The 23,778-nt window shown below is 37.3% G+C and overlaps 1 protein-coding gene across 2 annotated transcripts in view; it reads right to left on the reverse strand.

The window, feature by feature from the left end:
* LOC143855223 (protein EXPORTIN 1A-like) overlaps positions 1–23,778 on the reverse strand; it is a 48,632-nt gene that overhangs the window by 2,056 nt on the left and 22,798 nt on the right. Inside the window, exons 16-29 of one of the 2 annotated variants that reach the window (XM_077365454.1) lie at positions 20,327–20,437; positions 16,804–16,901; positions 16,615–16,723; positions 11,572–11,637; positions 9,759–9,857; positions 9,460–9,540; positions 9,124–9,189; positions 1,723–1,808; positions 1,503–1,583; positions 1,203–1,385; positions 698–764; positions 506–616; positions 272–379; positions 55–192 (exon numbers count right to left, since the gene is read on the reverse strand). In XM_077365454.1, the coding sequence (XP_077221569.1) occupies positions 55–192; positions 272–379; positions 506–616; positions 698–764; positions 1,203–1,385; positions 1,503–1,583; positions 1,723–1,808; positions 9,124–9,189; positions 9,460–9,540; positions 9,759–9,857; positions 11,572–11,637; positions 16,615–16,723; positions 16,804–16,901; positions 20,327–20,437 (1,404 nt within the window). Of the gene's footprint in view, positions 1–54; positions 193–271; positions 380–505; positions 617–697; positions 765–1,202; positions 1,386–1,502; positions 1,584–1,722; positions 1,809–9,123; positions 9,214–9,459; positions 9,541–9,758; positions 9,858–11,571; positions 11,638–16,614; positions 16,724–16,803; positions 16,902–20,326; positions 20,438–23,778 lie in introns of both variants that reach the window. The other variant, XM_077365453.1, reaches the window with a different exon arrangement.

Below are 23,778 nucleotides of genomic sequence, written 5' to 3' on the forward strand. Positions count from 1 at the left end.
CATCCGATCAATCTCAGAAAAAAAAAAACAGAAAAGACTGGAACATAGTATTACCAGGCAGAATAAGTGTTGAAGCACCAACACATGCAGCTTGAACCCCGGCTTGTGAAATGTGTCTGTCAAGACAGCAAAAATTTCTTGCACAATGGTGAGAAAGTAAGACCTGTGAAACTGATTAGAGAACTCCGAGACCTGCCAAAAGAATACATCAGAGAGGAGGATAAAAGTATATAATATATCAATACACAGTTGGCAATAAAGCAAACCACACCTGAAAGTTCTTAAGCAGCTCCAACAAAAGGTTAAGGCCAGTTTCCGCAATGTTCCTTTCAGTGTGCCGGAATGCCCAGTTTATAGAATCCATGACTAGTTTCAGGTGCTATGGCGGGACAAAAGAAAAATATAAAAACATTTATATCAAAACTGAGAATAGAGCTAATGGTGAATATTTTCAATATGCAGACAAATATCTACGTACATGCCCCCGACTAAGTTCTAAACTAACCTGGCTTGACAAGTGAAACAATGCATGAAAACAATGTGTAGCAATTGCACGCAATAAAGAAAAGAATTTGAGGCGATGCTCTGGGTAATCTTCGAAGTTCTTTGTTATCATCTGCAAGGTAGTTTTACAATCCCGTTAAGTTGGAAACGGTGGACAAGATATTGCCAACCAACAAAGGCTTAGAATCCCCACCTCAAGTGTGCATTCGAAAACAGCTTCAAATATGCGAGGCACGTCCTCTGTCATCACACCTTTATACCTATACACGGTAATTTCAAGAATTAAAAAGAAAATAGAAAATGGTGATACAGGAAGATCGGGGTGGCGGTGGTCTGTGGGTGGGTGTGTGTGTGGGTGGGGGGGGGATCCGTACAGTGGTGGGACCCCATATTTGACCAATAGGTCGAAAGAAATGGGTATGAAAGGTCTTTAACTGGATTTTAGGGGTTTAGCCAATAGGAAATAAGAAATAAGTGGGTCGTCGCTAGAAGGCTATAAAAGAGTTTCAAAAGAATAAGTGATACGGAAAGGAGGGTAGGATGGGTCATAGGCTGATGTGAACATCTCCTACATTTAGGCTAAACGATAATGCTAATAAATCAAATAAAATACAACTTAAAAGGAAAATAACGCATGTCTAATAGATGGCTGGATCACATCAAATTGGATAAACAACGATGGCATGATCCAAACTTACTTGTTTATAATTGTGGCAAAGAGTGACAAAACTTCAGACTCCCTAGCATCAGGCAAATTCCTAGCATAGTCACCAAGAATAGGATCCATCATTGGTGGCACAAACTGCTTCCCAATTTGTGGTTGATCTTCAGCCTTGTCCACAAATGTTTCAATTAGCTTCAGTGTCTCCCGCTTAACTGATCTGTTTGAAGGTGCATGGCATCAATCATACAAGGATAGTTCCTTTTCTTACGAGTCCATTAAAAGGAAATCGCCATATGGGGAAAGAATGAAATGCAATTCCCAATTTTGAGCTTACCTAAGAAGTTTTACATAAGATGATTTAGAGGCAAAGGGCCCCCCTCCGGCTATACTATTTGATATAAGCTCGCTGTACATTCTGTCGAAAGCAACAGATGTTCATGAAAAAGTACTAATTATCCAACAACAATACAATAAATTAAAAAAAAAAGGTATTTTCTGAAATTGACATAAGAAACCTGATAATTATTGATATTTATTTACACCAAAAGTCGTACCTGTACACATTAAGCATGTCTAAAAATATCAAGGATATTTGCGAAACGAAGTATGTTCCCAGCGAGCAAGCTACACTGGTGTTTGTCTGCCAAGTAGCAACATGTGTCAGTCCAATTGCATACTCAAAAGCCAATTGATACGTTAATAAGCCAACAGAGAAGTCAACACACACGTATGATGCACTCCTAGAATCCCGATTGTGCAGGGGTGAAAGAGACAAAATAGTATAAAAACATATAGTAGAAAACCATAAGATTAACTATGTTCAGTTAATTTTGAAAAAAAAAAAGAACAATAACATCAATGATCGGCAATAATATAATTAATCAATAACTAAAATGTAGAAATTAATCATGACATACAAGCAGTTGAAAAGTAACCAGAATAAAGAAGAAAATCAAATGTCATAAACAGAAACCATCAATCATGAAAGGAAGGAACACCACTTTTGAAACAAATTTCAAGCCTACAAAGAGCCAAACAAGTTGTCATCCTTAGCTAAATGGTCAGCTTAGAGTCCAAAAGAACATGATAGAAGGAAGCCAAGAGGGACATCAATATCCATAAATTCTTCACTATAGCTCTACATATGATATCTCCATCCATAGCCCACCAACTAACATTTTCAAGAATCCTTTGATATATTTTTGTTAACTAAAATTCCCTAGAAGTGGATCAAGTTCTACTTCATGTGGGCACACCAAATGCTCAAAATACATCAACTAATTCATTGAAGGGCTCCCAAAGCTCAAAATCTCACTTAGTCTAAAACAGCATCTTTGCAAAAGCATGTGATGCCTAAAGACTGTAAGATGGATGATTCAAAGCTATGATGATGGAATAATGAATAAATGCTAAGGATGAATGAATGAAAATCATATTTTCTTGCTTTCTTGCAAATCATGGATGTGAAGTCTACTTTTCTAAGGTGTGAGGCCTTGATCCCCATGATGTGATGCCTGGGGTTCCCTTGGTGTGAAGTCTCGGGATTGATAGTGTGATTCTAGCACAATCTTCTTCTTTGGAGAGGCCAAGGAAAACTCTTGGTGGCATGCCTTGAGAAAAGTATCTTGTTTCTTCATTACTTGCAATCTATATTTTTTATATATATTCTCTCTCCTCTTCTTGGTTTCTTCCGCAAAAACAATCTGCTTGAAAACCGAAAATATTATTTTCCCTTGCCTAAAACCTCAAAACCCTAATTCTTCTAGTTTTACCTATCCCATCTCACTCTAAACGTTGTGCCCCTTAGTCTCGCAAAAACAAAGCCTTGCCAACACATTCCCCACATACACAACGTATGCACATTCCCAGAATATGCTTGCACCCTTCTAAACCTACCTTAAACCAAGGCAAAACACTTTTAAATCAAATCACATATTTCATGATCCAAAATCCTAATTTTCATCCATCCTTTACACCCCTAACGTTCCTTCCATAGATCCGCACTATATCAATTTGGTATCAGAGCTATATATCCAGTGATCTTCCCTTATTCGTCCCACATCAAGATGCCTCCTAAACAATGCAACTGCTTTACAAGTAGATGGTGAAGCACATGTCAATGATCAATAGCCAATGCGCATTCTCATTCCACAAACATGCACAGAAGTGTAGTAAGCAAGGATTCATGCCCTAAAGACTAGGGAAGTTTGACTATCATCAGAAAAAAAAAAAAAATTAACACATGATCAAGTGGATGTTTGTTGATAAAAGGATCACGCCTAACAGACATAAGAGAAGCAACCAATAATGAATTTATGACCCTATTAAAGAACAGAGATTTCCTGTTTAGATTGATTTATAAACTCAATGGAAGAAAGTTGGGCTAGGCCAACCCATAAGCCCGAGAGAGCAACCCACCTTGAGCTTGATTTGGGCTGCCTTATGCTAGGATATGGTTTTACCATCTTACTACCTGAGTAAGATACAATTAGTGTGTTATTTTCCATGTTAATTATTATTTAAAGTCGTTTTTTTATTTACTGGATTTAAATTGGCCTATTTTTAAAGCACGAGAGAAAAACAAGCTAAGACTGGGTTTTAACATGTTATACCTGAGCAAGTGGCCATTAATGTACTCTTTTTATGTTCTTTATGGAGGATTGACAAAGTCTCTTTAAAAAAATGAAACATTGAGTGTTATGGTGAGACAAATACTTACTTGTTGGCTGCTATGTTTTTTTTCTTTTTGTAATTTTTTTGTGTATTTTTTGTTTACAAAGATGTAATAATACTTATGGTGATTGTCATCTTTTTTTATAGAAATACTTGACGACATACACATCTGATAAAGTGAGCAAAAGTTAATAAAGTTTGCAACTTCTTGCCGAAGTGGAATGTTTTGGTTGTCCGAGTAACCTGCCAAATTACATCTGGTTCATCGTGGGCCACGGAAGTTATTGAAGTATCATCTTATCCAACCTCTGAAATGATAACCGGCAATGGGTTTCATCCGGAGAGAGAGAGAGAGAGAGAGAGAGAGAGAGAGAGAGAGAGAGAGAGAGAGAGAGAGAGAGAGAGAGAGAGAGAGAGAGAGGCTTGGGGGAGGGCAGGGGGTAAGACTACACAAACGACATTTGTGTACAATGCCGAAAAGATTGTAATGTTCTTTAAATCTCAGATGAGACATTATTTTACAAGCAAGAAAGGAAGCTCTACAGATTTAACTATGGAGATTGTTCCTAACAAGGTTTAAGTCTGCATGAAGAAAAACTGGTAGGAATACAAGCATAAAATTGATTTGAAGAAAGGTGAAGAAAACTGTGGTGAACCATTTCTTTTGAAGTTGAGGTTCATTTTACCAGTCACAATTGTTTCCCCTATCGAACAAACAGAAACACCAATAGATTATGAAAAAGGGCATATCACATTATAAGAGCTAGCAGAGAATTAAGCCAACAATACACGCTATAGAAAACATCTGAAATAAGCCCAGAGAACCCATTGAAGGAGACCCCAAAATGGACTACGTTCGAAGGCTTCCTAATTCTCTCATTAAGCTTCCCATAAAGCCCAATAAGACCCAAATCTGAGATTTCTAACAGCAAAGTGGAGCAATTCTAAAAGCACTTGTCCCCTGAAGGGTTTGTAAGAGATTAAGATCTTGAAACTGATTCGAACCAGCCAAGAATTTTGGAATAACCCTTTTCTTAATCCTATCTTTCCAATATCCAACCTATTTGTCCTTCTGCCCCACAACCTATAATCCAGCACTAGGGGGGTAAACGAGCCGAGCTTGGCCAGGCTCCGCTCAGGCTTGAGCTCGGCTCGGCTCGGTCAGGCTCTCGAGCTCGGGTTACATTAAGTTCACACCCCTCATCTTCCCTGGACAGCCCTATCTAGTGTAATTTGACTACTCTTTTTACCCTACGGGGGGTGGTCCAAGTAACAAATGGGGTTCCAAAAAAGAAGCGACATATTTTGCCTCCCCCTTTCACTCCCTGGACAACCCTTTTAGTGTATATATTAATATATATAGTATATATATTTAAATATATTAAATTCTTAACGAGACTTAACGAGCAGAGCTGAGCCGAGCCTGGCCAGCCGGCTCGGCTCGTTAGGGATTCGAGCCGAGCTCGAGCGAGCTTCCGAGCCCGAGCCAAAATTGACACCCTTATCCAGCACCTATGTCACAAATGTCGTTCTCGGGAATTTCTAGGCAAGGCAAAATCTCGGGATATATTAATTTTTATTAATTTTTTCGGGTTTATATCGGGAAATAAACGGTAAACAAAATTATTTAAAAATATATAAAATATTAAATATAAGAAAAAAATATAAAATAAAAATATCGGGATATTATCGAGATATTTTATGATAAAAGCGAAAATATCGCTATATTTTTAAAATCTAGGGATTAGTTTGGGATTTTGTCTTTTTATCAAAATCTCGTGACAAAAACGCTATATTTTGAAAATATGGGAGATATTTGTGACATAGTCTAGCACCCCAAAGATAGAAAGAACAGACAGTTGACATTGATCCAACTGAAACAAGTAGAAGAAATCCCCATTAATCCCTTCAAGAAACCCTCCAATGCACTCAATATACATAAATGCCGAGAAGAGGTCAGAGATTGTCAATGGCAAGTGAGAAAGGCAGGGCTCGACAACGGAAACGATGATGATTGGTGAAAGTGCAGTGACGACAGCTACAGCCATAGCCAAATGAGCTGAACAAGGCAGTGTTGTAAATGATGAAGATTGTCTAGGGGTCAGCTCTTTGGTTCAATCATTTCAAGGTACCCTAGTGCAAGCGGCCGGTGAACGGCATGGCATCGGCAATTAAAACAAAGATCGAGGGAGGATGAATGAATGTGAAGGTGAAACAAAAAGAGGCCAAAGTGTTGCGCCCTATGTTGCGTGGATTCTATGCTGCCCCCCCCCCACCAAAATGCCGAATCCGTGTCGACACAACTCCACATGCGAATCGGACATGGATTCACGTGGCACACACCAAGATTCTTGTCGTAGCCGTGTCCTGCGCGAATCATGTTTTTTTCGAGCGAATCCGATTCATCGTTGTCTCCTTAAAAACGTGAATGTTATATACTTGCCCTTTTAACGTGTTTTCTTTAACTATTTTTTTATATGAAAGCACAACCCATCATACTCTTTTAATAAAAACCCTAGCGCCTAGACCCTCGAACATTGACCCCTTCCTCCTTTGACTCTCTTAGTACAAAACTCGCCTCAGCCCTCTACCCTCAAAATCTTTAGGAACACACACACACACACACACACACACACACACACACATATATATATATATATGAAAAAATAAAGTATGTGCAGCTGCACAGATAAGCTTATCTGTGCATGGCTCACAAACCATAAGGGGGGCCACATTTTTTGGGGGGATTCAAAGCATTCATTTGGAAGGCCCTTCCATGGATAGAGTGTGTACCAAAAATCAGACCTATAGGATCATCCTAACCCTGCCATTTGTGGAGGGGAAAAATGGGCAGAAAAAGTGTCTGTCCATTTTCCCCTCCACCTTTGATTGGGTTAGGATGATCCTATAGGGCTGATTTTTGGTACACACCCTATCCATGGAAGGGCCTTCCAAATGAAGGCTTTGGATCCCCCAAAAAATGTGCCCCCCCCGGTTTGTGAGCCACGCACAGATAACTTATCTGTGCAGCTGCACAAACTTTATTTTCTGTCTCTCTCTCTCTCTCTGTCTCTCTCTCTCTCTATATATATATATATATATATATATATATATATTTAAATTTTATTTTATTTAAAAATTACCGAATCCAACTTTTGGGGGTTTGCCAGAACTGACAGCTCGAATCAGCGTCGGATCCCAACACGCGAATCTGAATCCATGCAACACAGGTTGCGCCTATGATACACAGATAAAGATACAGAAACGACTTGGAAAATATGGATCCACATTTTCCAAAATGTAAGATACGAATTAGGGGAATCCCATACAATGACATAAGGACCAAAACAATGAGAAATAAAATGCCATAAAACTTAACTAGATTTAGCATAGAAGATGGAAATTAATAATCAAGCAACAATAGCATTTAAAAAACTTAGATACTCAAAAACATAATTGCAAATATGTGATATCAAAAGAAGCAAGAGAATTCTAAAAGAATAAGATATGCTTGAAACACGACAACTATTGAGTTTTTGACCAACAAAAGCATCTATGAGGTACCAAGACTCAAAAACGAGTAATAGTACCATATCGTGCCCAACATGATAAGTTGGGCATACAGAAATATCCAGGTGTCATAGATTATGACGGCAATGGGAAAAGGAACAGAGGAGGAGGGAGGAGGACTAGAGGAGGTTGCAAATTTGAGTAAAGTGATATAGAACAAACAATAGAAACAGTTTTAAAATCTGTCAAACCCGTTTTATAATGGATAGTGATTTGGGGCTATTATTGCAATTGCAAATTTCATATATCGAGAAAAAATAAGCAGCAATTCAAAAGAAAATCCAATCAATCCAATCGTGTATGATGCTAGCATTTTTAGGGATTTGTTGTGATTGTGACTCACAGGTGTAAGAATATGTACCCTTAACACATACCTTTTTCTCATAATGAATTCTGCTTAAAGTTTGAAGATTTAAGAGGAATATCATACTCCACTTTTAAAAAAGCGAACTGATCAAAAGACAGGATGAAAGCTGTGTGTTTGGAAGAAGCAACCAAACGGAGGAGTTCAAAGGTCGATTGGAGTCACCCACAGTTGCATGGTGAGGGTAATCCTCTCATTGCCTAAAGAGATGACACAAACGAGGGATGACAACCGGGCACAGTGGAAGCTTTCCATCATCTGTTTACATCTGCATTCTCTCAAACACTACATACAATGGGAGCTTTCCAAACTGATAAGCATTGTATTTTGGTATTCATTGAACATGAGATGTTTGATTCTTCAAATTCTTACTATCGGGCACGGTGAGAGACAGGAGGAGGAAATTGTGCCTTAGTCGTCCAAACCTTTACATTATCTTTAATCTTTTTTATTCACGCAATGAGCTACCGGCTGAGGCAACCACTTCCCGTAGCACCAGAAACACAAAAGATTTGATGTTCATGCTGATATACAATGAACAAACAACCACATGAATAACTATGACACTATGGGACTTTGAAAACTTCAAACACACCAACAGCCACAGGAATAACTACGACACTATGGGACTTTTGCACTTCAAACACACCACAGGCCTAGATATGAGTTCTTTATCATGTATTCATAATTGCCTTATTAACATGCAACCATAAACAATATAGTATATTATTGAATATACTGTGTAACTGTAAATTCAATCTTCAAATGCACGCATATTTGATTAACTGTATAAAAAACATCAAAGATGCCTGCATTTCTAAGATTCCACAACTTACGTGTAACAGATGTAGCAACTAACAAACAGTAATAACTAATAAGCATTATGTGGTCATAATAAATGCTCGACTGAGAATAAGCATCATATTGCACCCAAATTAAAGACACATTAAAACCAAGGTTTTAAATTTCGGTTTCGGTACCGATTTTGGACCCCACCGAAATCCGAAATTTCGGGCCGAAATTTGGTATTTCAGTTCAAAATTTCGGTCCCACTTTTTTTTTTTTTTTTAAATGGCATTTTCTCGAAATTTTGGACCGAAATTACCGAAAATTTGAAATTTCGCCAAATTTCAGTTTCGGTCCCCACCGAAATTTCGGTCGAAATTTAAAACCATGATTAAACCTACACATAGCAAGGCAAGGATGCCACCCCAATACACAGCACAAGCCAATAAATCTCCGAGTTTCTAAAAGATTTTATTTCCCAGACAGTATAAATGTACTGTCTGGGAAATAAAATCTCATACAGTAGCCAATAAATCTCATACATGTGATTAGACAGTGATACCTGCAATATGTTAAGTACAGTTCGGATTACATCTTGATCCTTCAGAAAATCAACACTCTGGCGTGCCTGTACAATAATTTCAACCCATTTCTGCATCACATATTTGCTCGTTAGACAAAGATATCAGAAAGTCCTGTACTATCATCAGTGAAAAATTGAATAAAATAGTTTCAGAAACTAACAAATAAACATATAAGTTTTTAATCGAAAGTAAATCATGACACACACAACTGAGTTCAAAAATGAGTCAGAATCTAAGTATCTAACAAATTAACATATAATTTTTTATCCGAAAGTAAATTGTGACACAACAACCGAGTTCAAAATTTTCAGTACCTGATTTGGAAGTTTCATCAACCTCTGCAGATAGTCATCCCTCTTCTGAGCATCACTTTCTGCTTGAATCATATGGCCCACCTGCAAACATTCAGAGCAATAACTTTGCACCATAGCTGCCCCGCTTTCTTTTTTCTTTAATGTTTTCATTGTTGGTAAGTAAATTGGATTTGAAACTGTGTCCTCAATGTTGAGAGAAAGGCCTCATCCAACAAAGCTACAGGCTCAACCCCAGCTACCTTGCTTTCTATATAAATGCATTAACGAAACAATCTCAGTGAAATATACTACAAACGTACCGATTCATAAAATGAATGGATCTGGTGAGGCTCTAGATCTGCCACGGTAATTGGAAGACCAGATAAAAGTTCAGATACAAATGGTTCGTTTTCCCCTACCTGCAAAATAATTGAACAATTGTTGAACATTTGGATTCTATAACATGAAACACTTAGATAATATTCATTGAACAATATTTAAATTGTATTTTCCGAAACAAAGATAATTGCAGTTTATTCAACTCAAATATTGACTGGCTAGAAGAGAGTAACACATGACAGTAGGTAAAATGAACTTACTGCCACCTGATTAACTCAATTACAGTAACTGTGCAACAAGATTATATTAAGTCCACTGGGTTGGCTCCGATCTCATTCTGCCTCCTAATTTGACTGTGCAAAAAGATTATAATGTAACTTGGAGATTATATAGTCCATTGGGTTGGCAATGATTATTAACTGTGCAACAAAGATTATATAGTAACTTGGAGATTTGCCGCCTATTTTGATGAAATTCAGGATAGACCGGGGGCAGCTTCGATCTCATTTTTGCATGTTCGGCAGTCCACCAATGGAGAAGCGGACAAACTTGCAAGAGATGGGGTGAGCAAAGAGAGTCTTGAGCTATTTGATTATCTTCCCCATAATTCTTTTTATTCATTATTTTTAATGTAGATTGGGTTGTAAGCAGAGCTCTGCTCAGGGACCTCGAGTCTCTGTTAGAAGGTCACTGTTTTTTTTAATGAATTCTATTTGCCTTTGAAAAAAAAAAACATTATATTAAGTCCATGCACATGCCGCGCCTGAGTTGCATAAAAGATAGAGATCTAGATTCAAATATTTCTGTTAATCAAAATATATTACAAAGGGAGCACTTGGATTTTAAATGAACAACCCGGTTTGACATTACTCTTTGACCTGAAATAGTGCCATTCGCTGGTAGGAGAATAGGGAAGTTCAAAGGAACCCAGGATTTTTTCTTCCCCAAATTGAACCGGCTTAAGAGAGCCCTAATAAAATGATGCATGTATACAATATGTATACACAGACAGACATATGTAGTTGATGTGCCTCTAGTGCAATTGGATATGTAAATAGTACCTACATGCCCACAATTTGTGACGCATCAAAGATTCTCATTTAACTTGCAATGAGCTAAAATTGCACTTGCTTGGAAATGCCTAGAATAAATAAGAAAAAAAAAGCATACCTACAATAGTGAGAGCCATTGTCTTAAATAAGTCATGATGTCCCAGGTTTGAAGTTCTAGTTTGTACATGTTTTCCTTTCAAAGCAATGACTCCTCATCTACAGTAAGTCCATTCACCATGTTACCCAAGTTGCGTAAGCAATCTGTAACCATTGCTTTCAATTTCTACTATAGGCTTTCCCTGATCGGTTTGGAAGAAAATTCCAATAATGGTTGAGTTTGCATTTAAAATGTGGATTATAAAACATAAAATCCATACCTGTCCTACCAAAAGTACCTAAAAAAACAAGGATTCACACACTAACCCAAAGTAAAAGGAAAGACCACACAGCATTGAGAATAGAAGCCTCAAAAGTAAGAAACCTTTTTTTTTTTGAATGGTCACAAAAGTAAGAAAAAATAGAGAAAACAAACGAAATTATGGAATGCTACCATACATGGATATTAAAACAATGGTAGATCCAAGCATCATGAAAGTTTCAAAAATAATCAGTCGATAAGTTGCATCCACTAACAAAATAAAAGAAGGGTTAAATATTAGTTTCAATTTAATTATAAGCAAACAAAAACAATAGGGGGAGAGAGAGAGAGAGAGAGAGAGAGAGAGAGAGAGAGAGGCATTACCTGTACGGTTACAAATTTACGCTTGCATTTCTGAACAATTTTTAAAAATGTATCACATGCCATATCCTGAAAGCACGAAAAAAACACAAATATTTAAAGTGCATAATTATATCATGAAAACAATAAAGCAAGTAACACATGAGTAGCTAAGCAAAGGAGAGCAATAAAGCAAGATACAATAAGTTGCTGAAATCAAGGATTAAACTCTCATTCAAGTTAATGCCATCCAATACAAGACAACTCAAAATTTTGCCAATTGAGAACCAGAGGTTTCGCCAAAATCTTAAGGCCTGTAGAAATCAATGCCAAACCGAAACTAAAAACAGGAAAGCTCATTTATTTGCGGAGTTGCATGTGATTTGGAAAAGAGACACATACAGCTTGGCTGTCATCAAAATGACAACTGAGGACTTCTTGACTTCTTTTCAGCCAATTTTGGAATATGAATCAAGTCAGCTTCAGCATTTTCAACAGCAAAAAGAAAATGCAAATGCAAATGGAAAAAACATAGTGCTAGAACAAAAGAGATGACTTATTTGCAATGAGCATATAAAAATATGTCCCATTGGGTCCGTGGGAATGCTCACTATTTAGTCTTGTCCTAGATCAGGATATAGTCTAACTAAACGATGAGAAAGTTTCCGATGAAAGGACAGAATAGCTATGTCATAACACACATGAAGGCACTAGGAGCATTAGTGAGGCCGAAGTGCTCACCAACTATTCTTAGAATCCATCCTTGGTCTTAAATGTATTTTTCCAGTTGTCACCTGACTGACCTAACTCATATTAGATGGAATCTGGAATTCACTCCGATGATCAATAATGGAAAAGATATAAGATCTTGACATCATTATCCACTATGTCATCGAGGCGTCGAATAGGGAATTGATACCAATATGCTATATCTACCAACATCCTCCACATGCATCTTTCATTGACGTCAATAACACAAGGATTGCACATGGGTCGAGACTTTCTAAAATGTGGCCTTGTAATAGCTCGACATGCCGCATCATCTCGGCATGTTTTTTTTCCCTTTGAATGGTAAAGAGATTTTATTAAAGAAAAGAGAGACCGAGGAGGTCCCTAAAAGTACAAAATCATAGAAAGACCAAGAAAAGATAATGTATACAGAACCTATGACTAGGGAGGAAGGAAATTAAAGAGCTCTAGGCTCTCTCTGGCAACGCCCTCTCTAGCTAATCTGTCCGCCTCTCCATTAGAGCTGACCGTCTAATATGAACAAAGGAAGTTGATGCCGCCCCAATTCTATCATGGATCTCATCAAATAAGGCGGTGAATCTCCATGGAACCCCGTGTGACCCTCTTAGCCATCTAATGGCTTTGAGAGAATCCCTTCAACCACCACCTTACATTTTGGAGAAATCTGATGTCATGGTGTACCGCAGAAACTTCCGCCTCATTTGCATCCGCCACACCAATTGGGCCTCTAAATGCCCATACCACCTCACCATCTTCATCCCTCAATAGACCACCGATGGCTGAGGGCCCAAGAGTCCCCAAACTAGACCCATCAAAGTTCAGCTTGAGAATCCCTTGAGCAGGAGGTTTCCATACTTGAACTACTTTGGGTGCACTGCTAGATCCATTACATATTTCTTTCCATCCGTGCCATAAGTCATAAGCAGATACAAACTGAAAGCAAGACAAAGTCTTCACCCAAGAGATAGTTAGAGCAATCACTTTCTCGAAAAGTAATTGAACTCCATTGGTGAAATCCTTAAATATCCTTTCATTTATCTCCTTCCATAGCACCCAAATAGTTGCTAGGAAGGAAACTTGCCAAATAATTTTCTCTTCTCTCTTCCATGGTACCATATCCCAACTATCCAATAGTTCCAAATTTTTTGCTGGAAATACCCAAGCGTACTAAATCTAGATAATAATTTCCCTATACCTCTCTAGCCAACTTGCAATGTACGAGTAGATGATCCACAGATTCTCTGGCCTCAAGACATAGATCATCTCGGCATGTTCAGCCAGATTAATGCTATATAATGATAGATTAGACAATGATAGCCCGACACTGGATCTATTGCATGTTGCACATCATACACAAGGAGTAACTCATTCAGTATCACATCAGAGAAATCAAACAAGATTTCCTTCACTTCTGGAGGGGCTTCCATCTTTGTTCATCCTCCGTTGGCTTAACTTTTTGGCCACCACGGCAAAGAACATCTTGTCTTCCTTGCTCTCAGTCCCATTGCTTCTTCTTAAGAAGATGTAGAGGTTTCTTTTCATTTCAAAACTTGGGAATCTCTTTCACAAACTTCTTGACTTCTCTGACATTCATGGGCCCAATATTAAAAATTTCTCAATATACTAAAAATAGTATTTATTTGCCCAACCATTATGATATATGTGCCGATCATACATCGAAAATCTTCCATGTAAGATGACTGGAACATTCATACGAATAACAACGTACCATACTGAACCCTGATAAGCACCAATTCGAAAAATAAAAATAAACACCTTTGTGTTATCAAGATGGTGGTTTTGACGACCAAAGTGACCTCATAAGGACTTCTATGTTGCACTGATGACAACTTAAGGCGCCCAGCGGTGCTTTGAGACCAAAAATTCATGTTTCTACCCAGATTAATTATCAAATGGCATACTTTAAATCCTCACAAAACATTTTAAGATAGCATTACGCAACCATTCTTCTTTCCCTTCCAATTTTGAGGATGCTAAAATACACCTTACTACATTTATCTATGAACCATCTTCTTTAAGTCAAAATCCTCGTCTATATGCCTACCCAGTTCTTGATCACAAGCAAGATCTTCGCGTAAAATGTTCAAATTACCCGCAATTCCCAAATGAAGATTTCTAGTCGGATAGTTCTAGGCAAGGTGGAGTGAACTCTCGCAGCAATATTTTACCATCGTTATTGTCAATTCGGTTTCAAATTTTTTTCCTTTCACATTATTTATTGAGGCAATCGTAGAGATATTGGGCTTGCAATTTGGAGCGCCATTGGGGATTGTTCTAGGTGCACGGTTGGCGCCATTGGGGATTGTTCAGTTGTTTCAAAGTTTTTTTCCACGCTCATTGCCATGCGAGTGATATCATCATCAATGTCATAAACCCTCAAGGTAGCTAACTCATGAGAAATATCAGATCTTAACGCATTCTTTAATCAAGAAAAGATATGATTCTCATCTTACGTACTGCCACATCGAATAATCAAATCTTCAAACTCTGCATGTATTCCACGACTGACAAGTTTCCTTGCCTAAAGGCAAGAATTCGATCATAAAGATTCTAATAAAAATTAAAAATACTTCGAAAGGTATTTTCCCTTAATTGTGCTCTCATCTCATCCCAATGGAGATGTCCTAATTTCAAATTCCATGGTTCGATGTTTCTCTACCAAATGTTGGCAAAACAAATCAACTCTTCATGTGAATCTCACCCTCCAGTCATCAGTCATGTCATAGCAATCAATATATTCTTCTATGGCAGCTAGTCAATCAAGAAAAATCTTTGCATCAATATTTCCATTAAATATGGTACATTTATGACTTTTTGGTGATGTCTCCATATTATCAACAGGTTCAGGTTTCTACCATTTCAAGATTTCCCGATCCCACTCATTTGTAGGGGTGTTCACAATGTTGTTGCGGACATGTGCAGCACTGGGAAAAGCACTAGATGGTGGGTAACCTGATGGCTTGCTCCACATTGGGATTCGAGACACGCTCAATCTTGCTTGATTGATGAGGTATTAAGATTCGTCTCCAGTCTCCCCTCATTGATGGGGTTTTAAGGTTCGGCTCCAGCCTCTCCTAAATTAGGAGTTATGCTTGAATAGTTTAATGCATCTCTAAAGTTTATTCTTTCAATAAGTTCAAGAATTAAATCATCCCTAGCACCATCATTCAGCTTCCCTGTATAGACTTTATTTACTGCTTTGAGTAGGTATAAGAACGTAAGTTTTAAAACAAAACAAAAATGACACGAAATTAATATAAAAAAAATTAAGTCTGATTTTCTATGAAGTGGAAATTCAATCCAACTGAGTAGGGATAAGAAGCTAGGCTCTAAAAAAATAATGTAAAATAAGTCTGATTTTTTTATGCAGTGGAAATTCACTCCAATCGAATCATCTAAAATTCGAGATGAGTTAAATCAGTGTCTTATCTCTCCTCAAAACTTAAAGCAAGCTTGGTGTTAGCAACGTTTAAATACTTGGGACTCATGAGAGAACTCAGCCAAGACAAAAGGGAGTTGACTAAGGAAAGTCAATGACTAACGCAGTCAAATTTTTAATTGCCTCAATCAACTTTTAATTTACATGAACAATACAAGGACGTTTTAGATTGAATTGATAGGGCAAACCTCAGAATCAGATGAGAATAAGACCATGGTAAAACCTTCGACTTCGGCGAGGCATTCATGCCTCGGTGACTTCTTAAATAATAGGTGTTAGCATGACTTGCACAATAGAGCAACCAAGATAGTAAACAGAGCCGACATGAATTTAACAAGGCCATTAAAGTTCAAGGAAACTAAGTATTTTGTCGTATATTAATACATAGGTAAGCTGACATTTCTACAATACCTCAAAAGCATTCCATCATTTTAACACTACACAAGTTTGATTTATAACCCAATGGCTAGGCTCACTATATATGCAAAGAGGATTAAGGGTTCAAGTCATTAGGAAAGGTTGCAAGGAAAATTAAAGTTTTCGACACAGATATCTCAGCAATTGGCCCACGCAAGAAAAGAAAATAATGTCATAAATGAGAAACACATCCTTAAATTTTGAGGCCATCAACATTAGATCTGAACACCATCGCCAATTGTACAAAATTAAACATGCACACTAATACTACCATGAGTGCATCTAACAAAAGTAACACATGCAAATCAAATCCCTCAATATTGCCAAAAGAAATACATACTTTCTATGAAACAAGTTGTCCACTCAGTAACTTAAAGATGCACCGTACATGAATAGTGATTGATAGATTTTATGCAACAAATTTAAAAGCAAAAATTGACCTGAACTCCTGGATGTGTTTCATGCATGAACTCAAACAACTTATTGACAACAGTTTTCAGAAATTTCCAATGAGCCCTTAAGAACTTCGGGTACTGTCCAACAACATACCTGCCAATTCAACCAGCCAATAAATAAAAGAAAAAACAAAATTACAAGTTAAATGACAAATATACGGAAGTAATTTTTACATTATGTTACTGGCAATAACAGCTTTATTGTCTTTCCCTTTTGTAATTTCACATAAGTTAAGTAAGTCACGAATGACCATCACCAGAAACCTATTTTCCTGTGAAATTACAAGCAAAGATAATCAAGAATAGATAACACATATGTCATACTAAAACAAAAATGCAAACTTAAATTGCAAGATAGTTCACCTCACAATTTAGATAAGAAATTCTAAAAGAGAACAAAGAAACAATTACAGAGAACGATGTTAAATCAAATCACAGTATACATAAATATGAAGTAAATGATTGGGTACCATGTAATATAGAATGTGAGAATCAATACCAAAGAAAAGGAGATATGAAATATAGTAGGCCTAACCTAAACTGAATACATGTGATAAGTTTTTTTTTTTTTTTTTTTTTTAAATGGCTGATCATTGCGGTAGAAATGAGAGATAAGCAGCAAAACTTACCACAGCCACATGACAAGAAACAAAAGAAGCGATTACGGAGAACGATGTTAAGTCAATATCCATCATTTCAGAGAGAGAGAGAGAGTGATGTTAAGTCAAATCACATTGCTATCTTGTAATCAAGAATATGGGCAGCAATACCAAAATAAAGGAGATATCAAATATAGCGGGCCTAAAATGAATGCATGTGACAAGTATTTAAAAAAGAGGCTAATCATAGTGGTTCAAATGAGAAAGATAAGCAGCAAACTTACCACAGCCACATGACAAGAAACAAAATGGGAAGCCCAAGCATGTGCCTTCAGATCATTAATTCAATTTTAAAAAGGACCAAGGAACAAACATAATAAAATTTGAAACAATGACTGGCTTAAAAACTATCTCCAATTCAGAATTCAGAAAATAATGCATGGTCCAAAAACAAATGATTTCATCCTAGATAAATCAGAAATCTCCGTGTTACTCAATCAAAACAAAAGCAGATTTACATACAAATGAAAATTAGCATTGCATCTGGCTGTGTGTCTGTAAATATGTTGTAGAAGAATGTTAAAGGTAGCAGCACAATAATAACACATGTAAGGGGCTTTACAAGTTGAAACCAGCAGCATATAAGGACAAAGCATTTTTTTAGAGTATCAAATGGAGGACACCTATCATTCAGAAAGACAACATATTTTGTAGTGACGAGAATGCTGGCACGCCCTACTTCAATGTCAATGTATCGCCCGATACACTGCACCATAACGAGCATAATGCCCCACATGCCACAATGGCCAAGAGACACATTCAGACATCTCATCATAATAATGGAGATCATCCTAGGGCTCAAATTTTAATTTTTAATTGTCTTTTAGGAGCCAATATAAAAAACTTGAGGTGTGTGTGCTGGTGATTTGGGGTTGGGGTGGTCAGGGCGCATCAAAGTATCTTTAGGGCATCCTTACCATCAAAATTACTAAATATAGTAAGTTCACATCTACAAAGAATACTAAGCTTAGGTTTACTAAAAATAGAAAGCCCACACTTGATAAACAAAGTATTTACAAAACCAGCCCATGTGTGTCTATTGGCCCACCATCAATTTGGTTTTGATTAGGAGTTCTAGTTTGTAGAGATTTTTCAGTTAAGATGTGTTTGGAGATCTAATTTGTGTTGGATTAGTTAGATTACAAGGTTAGATTAGAAGCTCAAGTTGGATTAGAAGTCACCACCTATAATTAGCACCTTAAGAGCAACCAAAGAATGATCCAACAGAAATGGATTGGGACCTTCATTGTTGTTCTAAAAGTGCAGCCCCCTTCAAATAGTAAATCCAAATTAGGCTTGCTGTCCAAAACTTCAAATGAGGTGCAAACAACACCCCAATATAGGGGATGTAACCTTTCAAGGGCAAACTCTAAGGGACAAGTGAAATTTTGGGGATTTTAGGGATTAAGGATTTAATGCAATCAATTAAAAATAATAATAGGCTTTAAGAAGGCTAAAAGAACATCCTAAACTTTAATTTTGAAATCTGGATTCAATTTGGGGTGGATTTGACAAATTGGTCCTAACCATCATTTCTGTCATTTTACATGATTTCCATCAAAATTTTCAACTGAAATCGAAACATTTCCCTTTTCGTGGCTACGAAATTTAAAACTTACTCCTCACCATGGTTTTAAGTTTCGAATGAAACGAAGACCAAAATATTTCAATTCCTGCTGCTACTGAAACGAATTTCACTTGATTTCGGAAAAATACAAGATTTTGCCCGAAATTTCGAGATTTAACTTCTGAGATTTTAAAAAAAAAATCTGTTGAGATGTCAACCATTCGATAAAATAACTCACAAAATCAACTCCACCCGCATAAAAGAGAAGAATAGAGAGATTCCGTTAAGTTATTGCTAAACAAACGACCAAAAAAAGAAAAGAAAAACCAATGGTGTCTTATCTTGGATTTCGATCGTGATTCTGTACTGAAATGATTCTGTGATTTTAGAAGATTTCGGCAGAAATTTCACACCAGAACCGAAATGTTTCCATTATTTTGATGACAGAAACCGAAATTTAAAACCTTCCTTCTAAACTATTATGAAAAGTAACTCAATTCATGTCCCACAAATACAAGGATTGTTATGTTGAAATGTGGGGCCTTGTGGTCATTTAACAACTTATGTGATTAATTACAAATGATTTAAATGCCCCTATCACTTTAAGATTTTTCATAATAAATATGTGGGCCTCATTTTAAACACCTACAACTTAAATAAACCAAGTGATATAGGTGGGAAAAGACTGTGGTACCCCTCCATAACGTAAGGGACTTAAAAGACACCTAATGGACACATAAAAATTAAAATATGGGCCCTAGGATGGACCCCGTCAAAACATTTTTTAAGAGTTTGGGTTTTAACTTTTTGTATTTTAAGAGTTGAATTGTTTTACCCATGAATTTAAGGGACGAATATAGCGAATCGATCTGCTGAATACTCCGTATTTTCTGGATGCATTTGCAATGGTTTGATTAGTTGAATTTGTTGAATTCACGGGAAATAGCAAATCAATCAGCAAACAAACAAAGGCACAAGGGGCAAGTAATAATGGTCTGAACAAAACAACCACCACTACACTTCAGAGATCAGATAATCAGCGGTGCAAAAGAAATACCAGATGTTTGACAGGCAACAAGATAGGTATTTTTTTTGTTTGACAGGCAACAAGATAGGGTGCAGTTGGATGATATTGAGCTGTTTGATTTCCTCCCGCCCTGATTTCATATTGTATTTGCTTCATTTATGTTCCCTTTGTATCTTTTTTCCATTTTTTGTTTTCTTGTAATTGACCGCCTTGGCCCTTTTAATGAAATCTTTGCCATTCAAAAAAAAAAAACAAGATAGGTATTTTTTTTCACGAAAAAAATGGGGTACAAATTTGATGCTGGACACATATCACGATATAGAGGTGTTAAGGGGTTCCCTGAAACAGACATGTCAGAATAGCAGGTCTATATTTCATAAGCATCCATGCTAAAAGCCAAACAGAACACCTGCCCATTACCATTCAGAGAGAGAGAGAGAGCACCTGCTCGTCCATCATGGACCCAGATATTGATCCTATCGCCCAGCATAGAGTGTTTAGGTTGTTCCACGTCCAATCCTCTCCATTCAATTGTTTACTTAACTTCGTCAACATCTGATAACCAAAAGAAGTTTTATGTCAACCAAATCATAAGAATCTGACTGATTCAGGGTACAAATATCAGTGGCATAGATACAGGCATTATCAAATAGAAGGGCGAACATAACAGATATACAGGAGGCCATAGTAGTTCAGAAGAGAAGAAGTTAAGTTCTAAAAATACAGGTGAATAAAATAAAATCAGAGAAAATCAAATATAAAGGCAGTAAAAATTACAGCGTCTTTTAAAGAAGCAAAGTAATATTTGCAAATGCTGCAGAATGCAGGACCCAAACGCATAAGTGCATGAATAATTGAATTTTAGTGACAGGCTGAAACTACTCACTAACAAAGTAACTGAAGCTTAGAAAAGAAAATGCATGGTCACAGACTTGAGAGCTCAATGTCATGGAGCCCATTGACACATTTGAATTCCATGATAAACAAGATAAAGCAAATTTAAGGCTTCAACATTAACTGTTTATCACCTCCAGTAATAAAGACCGGAAAATAAAATTCTATGTTAGAGAATAGCAATTTACATAAATACGATGATTCTACTGGCCTACTGCAATTGCGTGCTTCACTACCTACACAGATAGAACATATGATAAGTACGAACTGGTAAAAGAGAATCAGCAATGCCATAAGTCAATTTTTTGAAAATGATTGAAGTAAACAATGGAAATATGTCAATGAAGAAACTGATCAGCAAGTCACTGAGAGAGTAAAGAAAACATGTGATTCTGCCTGGAAAGTAAAAAATGTTGCTCACTGTAGTGCCGTAAAGTACAAACGATATGTAATGACTGACATTTTCTTTATATAAAATATATATATATAAATATATATATATATATATAAATAATTTCATTTTGGACCATTGGATAATTTGATCATTTGATCGGGGGTTGAGATCATCTAGATCAACCCTAAATTAAAGGGAGTTTACCATATGTTAGTATTAAACTAATTAAATTCTATGATCTTTAAATCAAGGACTATTAGAGTAGAGTTAGAAAACTTCCTCGAAAATTTTATTCCATGGAATATTTCACTTAAATTTAGAAAATGGAGATTTTTAAAACTCTTAGGGAGAAACCCACATGGGAAAACGTGCCTACTCTTTATTAAGAAGTGGGCCCACCCCCCTAAATTGTCTAATACTAAAAATAAACTATATCCCTTTATTCTTTTGGATTATAATCTATGAATAGTGGGATATCAATTAGAATAACTATGATCCAATGAAAAAGGGAAGGATGGGAGATAAAAGAAGAAGAAATTCCAGATTTTGTGGGTTGTTAGTTTCTTTAAGTTCAAACTTTAAAAACCCTTAAAAATAAAAGATAAGATCTTTTATATTAGACAACTCACCCAAATTACTTAACATAAGGAGTGGAATTCAAACCAAAAAAGAAGGGAATATATTGTGATCCCCCTCTCACGCTCAACAATGGTGGGACGCCCAATTCAAATTTTAAAAAATAAAAAAATTTGAGTGTTTTGACAGGTTCTTGCCGTAGCGTTCCGGTTATGGAAATCGGGTCGTTACAGTTGTGGTATCAGAGCCCAGGTTTACGGAGAACTTGGTGCTTGTGGGTTGAGTCGTTAAGTAGGGTTAGATAGCTAATAGGTGACATATGATGTGTCACACTTCTAGAGTCAACCGAAAATTTTGAACGAGACGAGAGAACTACCCTAAAAACTTTAGTAAGCACATAATTAGAGACTTTGTGGTACCTTGAAATTTTAGTAGAGAAATAAAGAGATTAAATTCTAACCCATAGTCTTATTCGCATTCCAAGTTGTTCTTGTATTTTATAGATGTATCCAAGAAGGAGAACTGGCAGAGGGCTGGCAACACTAACCCAGCTCCTGCCCCTGATAATAATAATAATCAAAGCCCGGCCTAGGCTCAAAATTAAGATGGTCTACAGATGTTAGCTGAGATCCTTAGGACAAATCAAGAGGCTAATCAGGCCGCCCTACAAACCATAGCAGCCAGTCTCGGGGCTCGTCAGGAGCCGAGAAATCATTATGATGCCACTCAAGTGCATAGGCAATTCAAGGACTATCATCCCTCTGAGTTTACTGGGTAAGGAGAACCCTTGGCGGCTGATCATTGGTTAGTAGAAATGGAGAGGATCTTCGCAGTGATGGATTGTACTGACACTCAGAGGATTGCGGATCCTTCCAACTAAAGAACGATGTAGGCATTTGGTGGCAAACAGTAGAGGAAAATTACCCAACGGTCAGGAACGAAACTTGGGCTCAGTTCAAAGTGCGATTCAACGATCAGTTTTTCCCTTCGCATGTCAAGGATTAGTTAGCAGGTCAGTTTGCAGAATTTAAGCAAGGAAATTTGACGGTGGCTCGATATGGGGCCAAGTTCAGGGCTTTGTCGCGCTATGCCCCGGGTTATGCGTCGACAGAAGTAGATAAGGTTAGGCAATTTGTAAACGGTCTTCGCCCTTCCATCAGGGCGAGTATCATTAATCTTGGTTCACAGACTTTAGCTGAGGCCTGTGAAAAGGCAGAGGTCGCAGAGGACTGCAAGAAATCAGTGCAAGCAGCTAGATCCCAGTCAATTACTAGCAGAAATCAGAGACCTCCCCCCAAGAAGCCGAGAACAGATGATAGTTCACAATCCAAGACCTTATGCCTCCACTATGGAAAGATTCACGCTGGACAATGTTGGAGAACCATGGCGGCGTGTTTCAACTGCGAAGACCCAAATAACAAGATGATGGATTGCCCTAAGGCGCCACTCTATATTCAGCGTCGTCCTCCTCCGCCATAGCAGCAGCAAGCTCAACCAAATCAACAAAACCAAGAAGGAGAAATCAATACCGCCCTCTGGCCCAAGACAAGAATGCACCGCAAGGAGCTGAGAGGCGTTTCTTCGCTCTTGTCAACAGCAACACCGAGGTACAAGATGGGGCAACAGAAGGTCAGGATTTAACTAATGCCTTTCCTTGAATTATTATCTTTGTTACAATCTAAAGCTATGTGTAGCTTTGGAATTGCAGTTATAGTTCTTGATTCTAGAAAGAGGAATCATAAGGGCAGAATAGTGACCTAAGGTAGAAAATTAGTAGAGTTTTCGCCTCAGGGCATGGTACGTCGGAATTTTGGGATCCGTAAGAGCGAGAGATCTATAGAGCTAAGGAGCTTGAACATAATTTCATCAATGTCGGAAGGGAGGATTTAACCTCTTGCACCTAAGATCACCTTAAAAGGGGAATTTTGAGGATAACCATAAGGAGTTGAAGGATTAGATGGATTTCACAAGAAGACGAAATTTTAATCATGATTAGAGCTAGCAAAGTAGAGGGAATGATTTTAAATTGTCA

The sequence above is a fragment of the Tasmannia lanceolata genome, unplaced genomic scaffold (genome assembly GCF_043159265.1).
Source record: "Tasmannia lanceolata isolate RefF3 unplaced genomic scaffold, GAP_Taslan_0.1 ptg000020l, whole genome shotgun sequence".
Classification (NCBI taxonomy): Eukaryota; Viridiplantae; Streptophyta; class Magnoliopsida; order Canellales; family Winteraceae; genus Tasmannia; species Tasmannia lanceolata.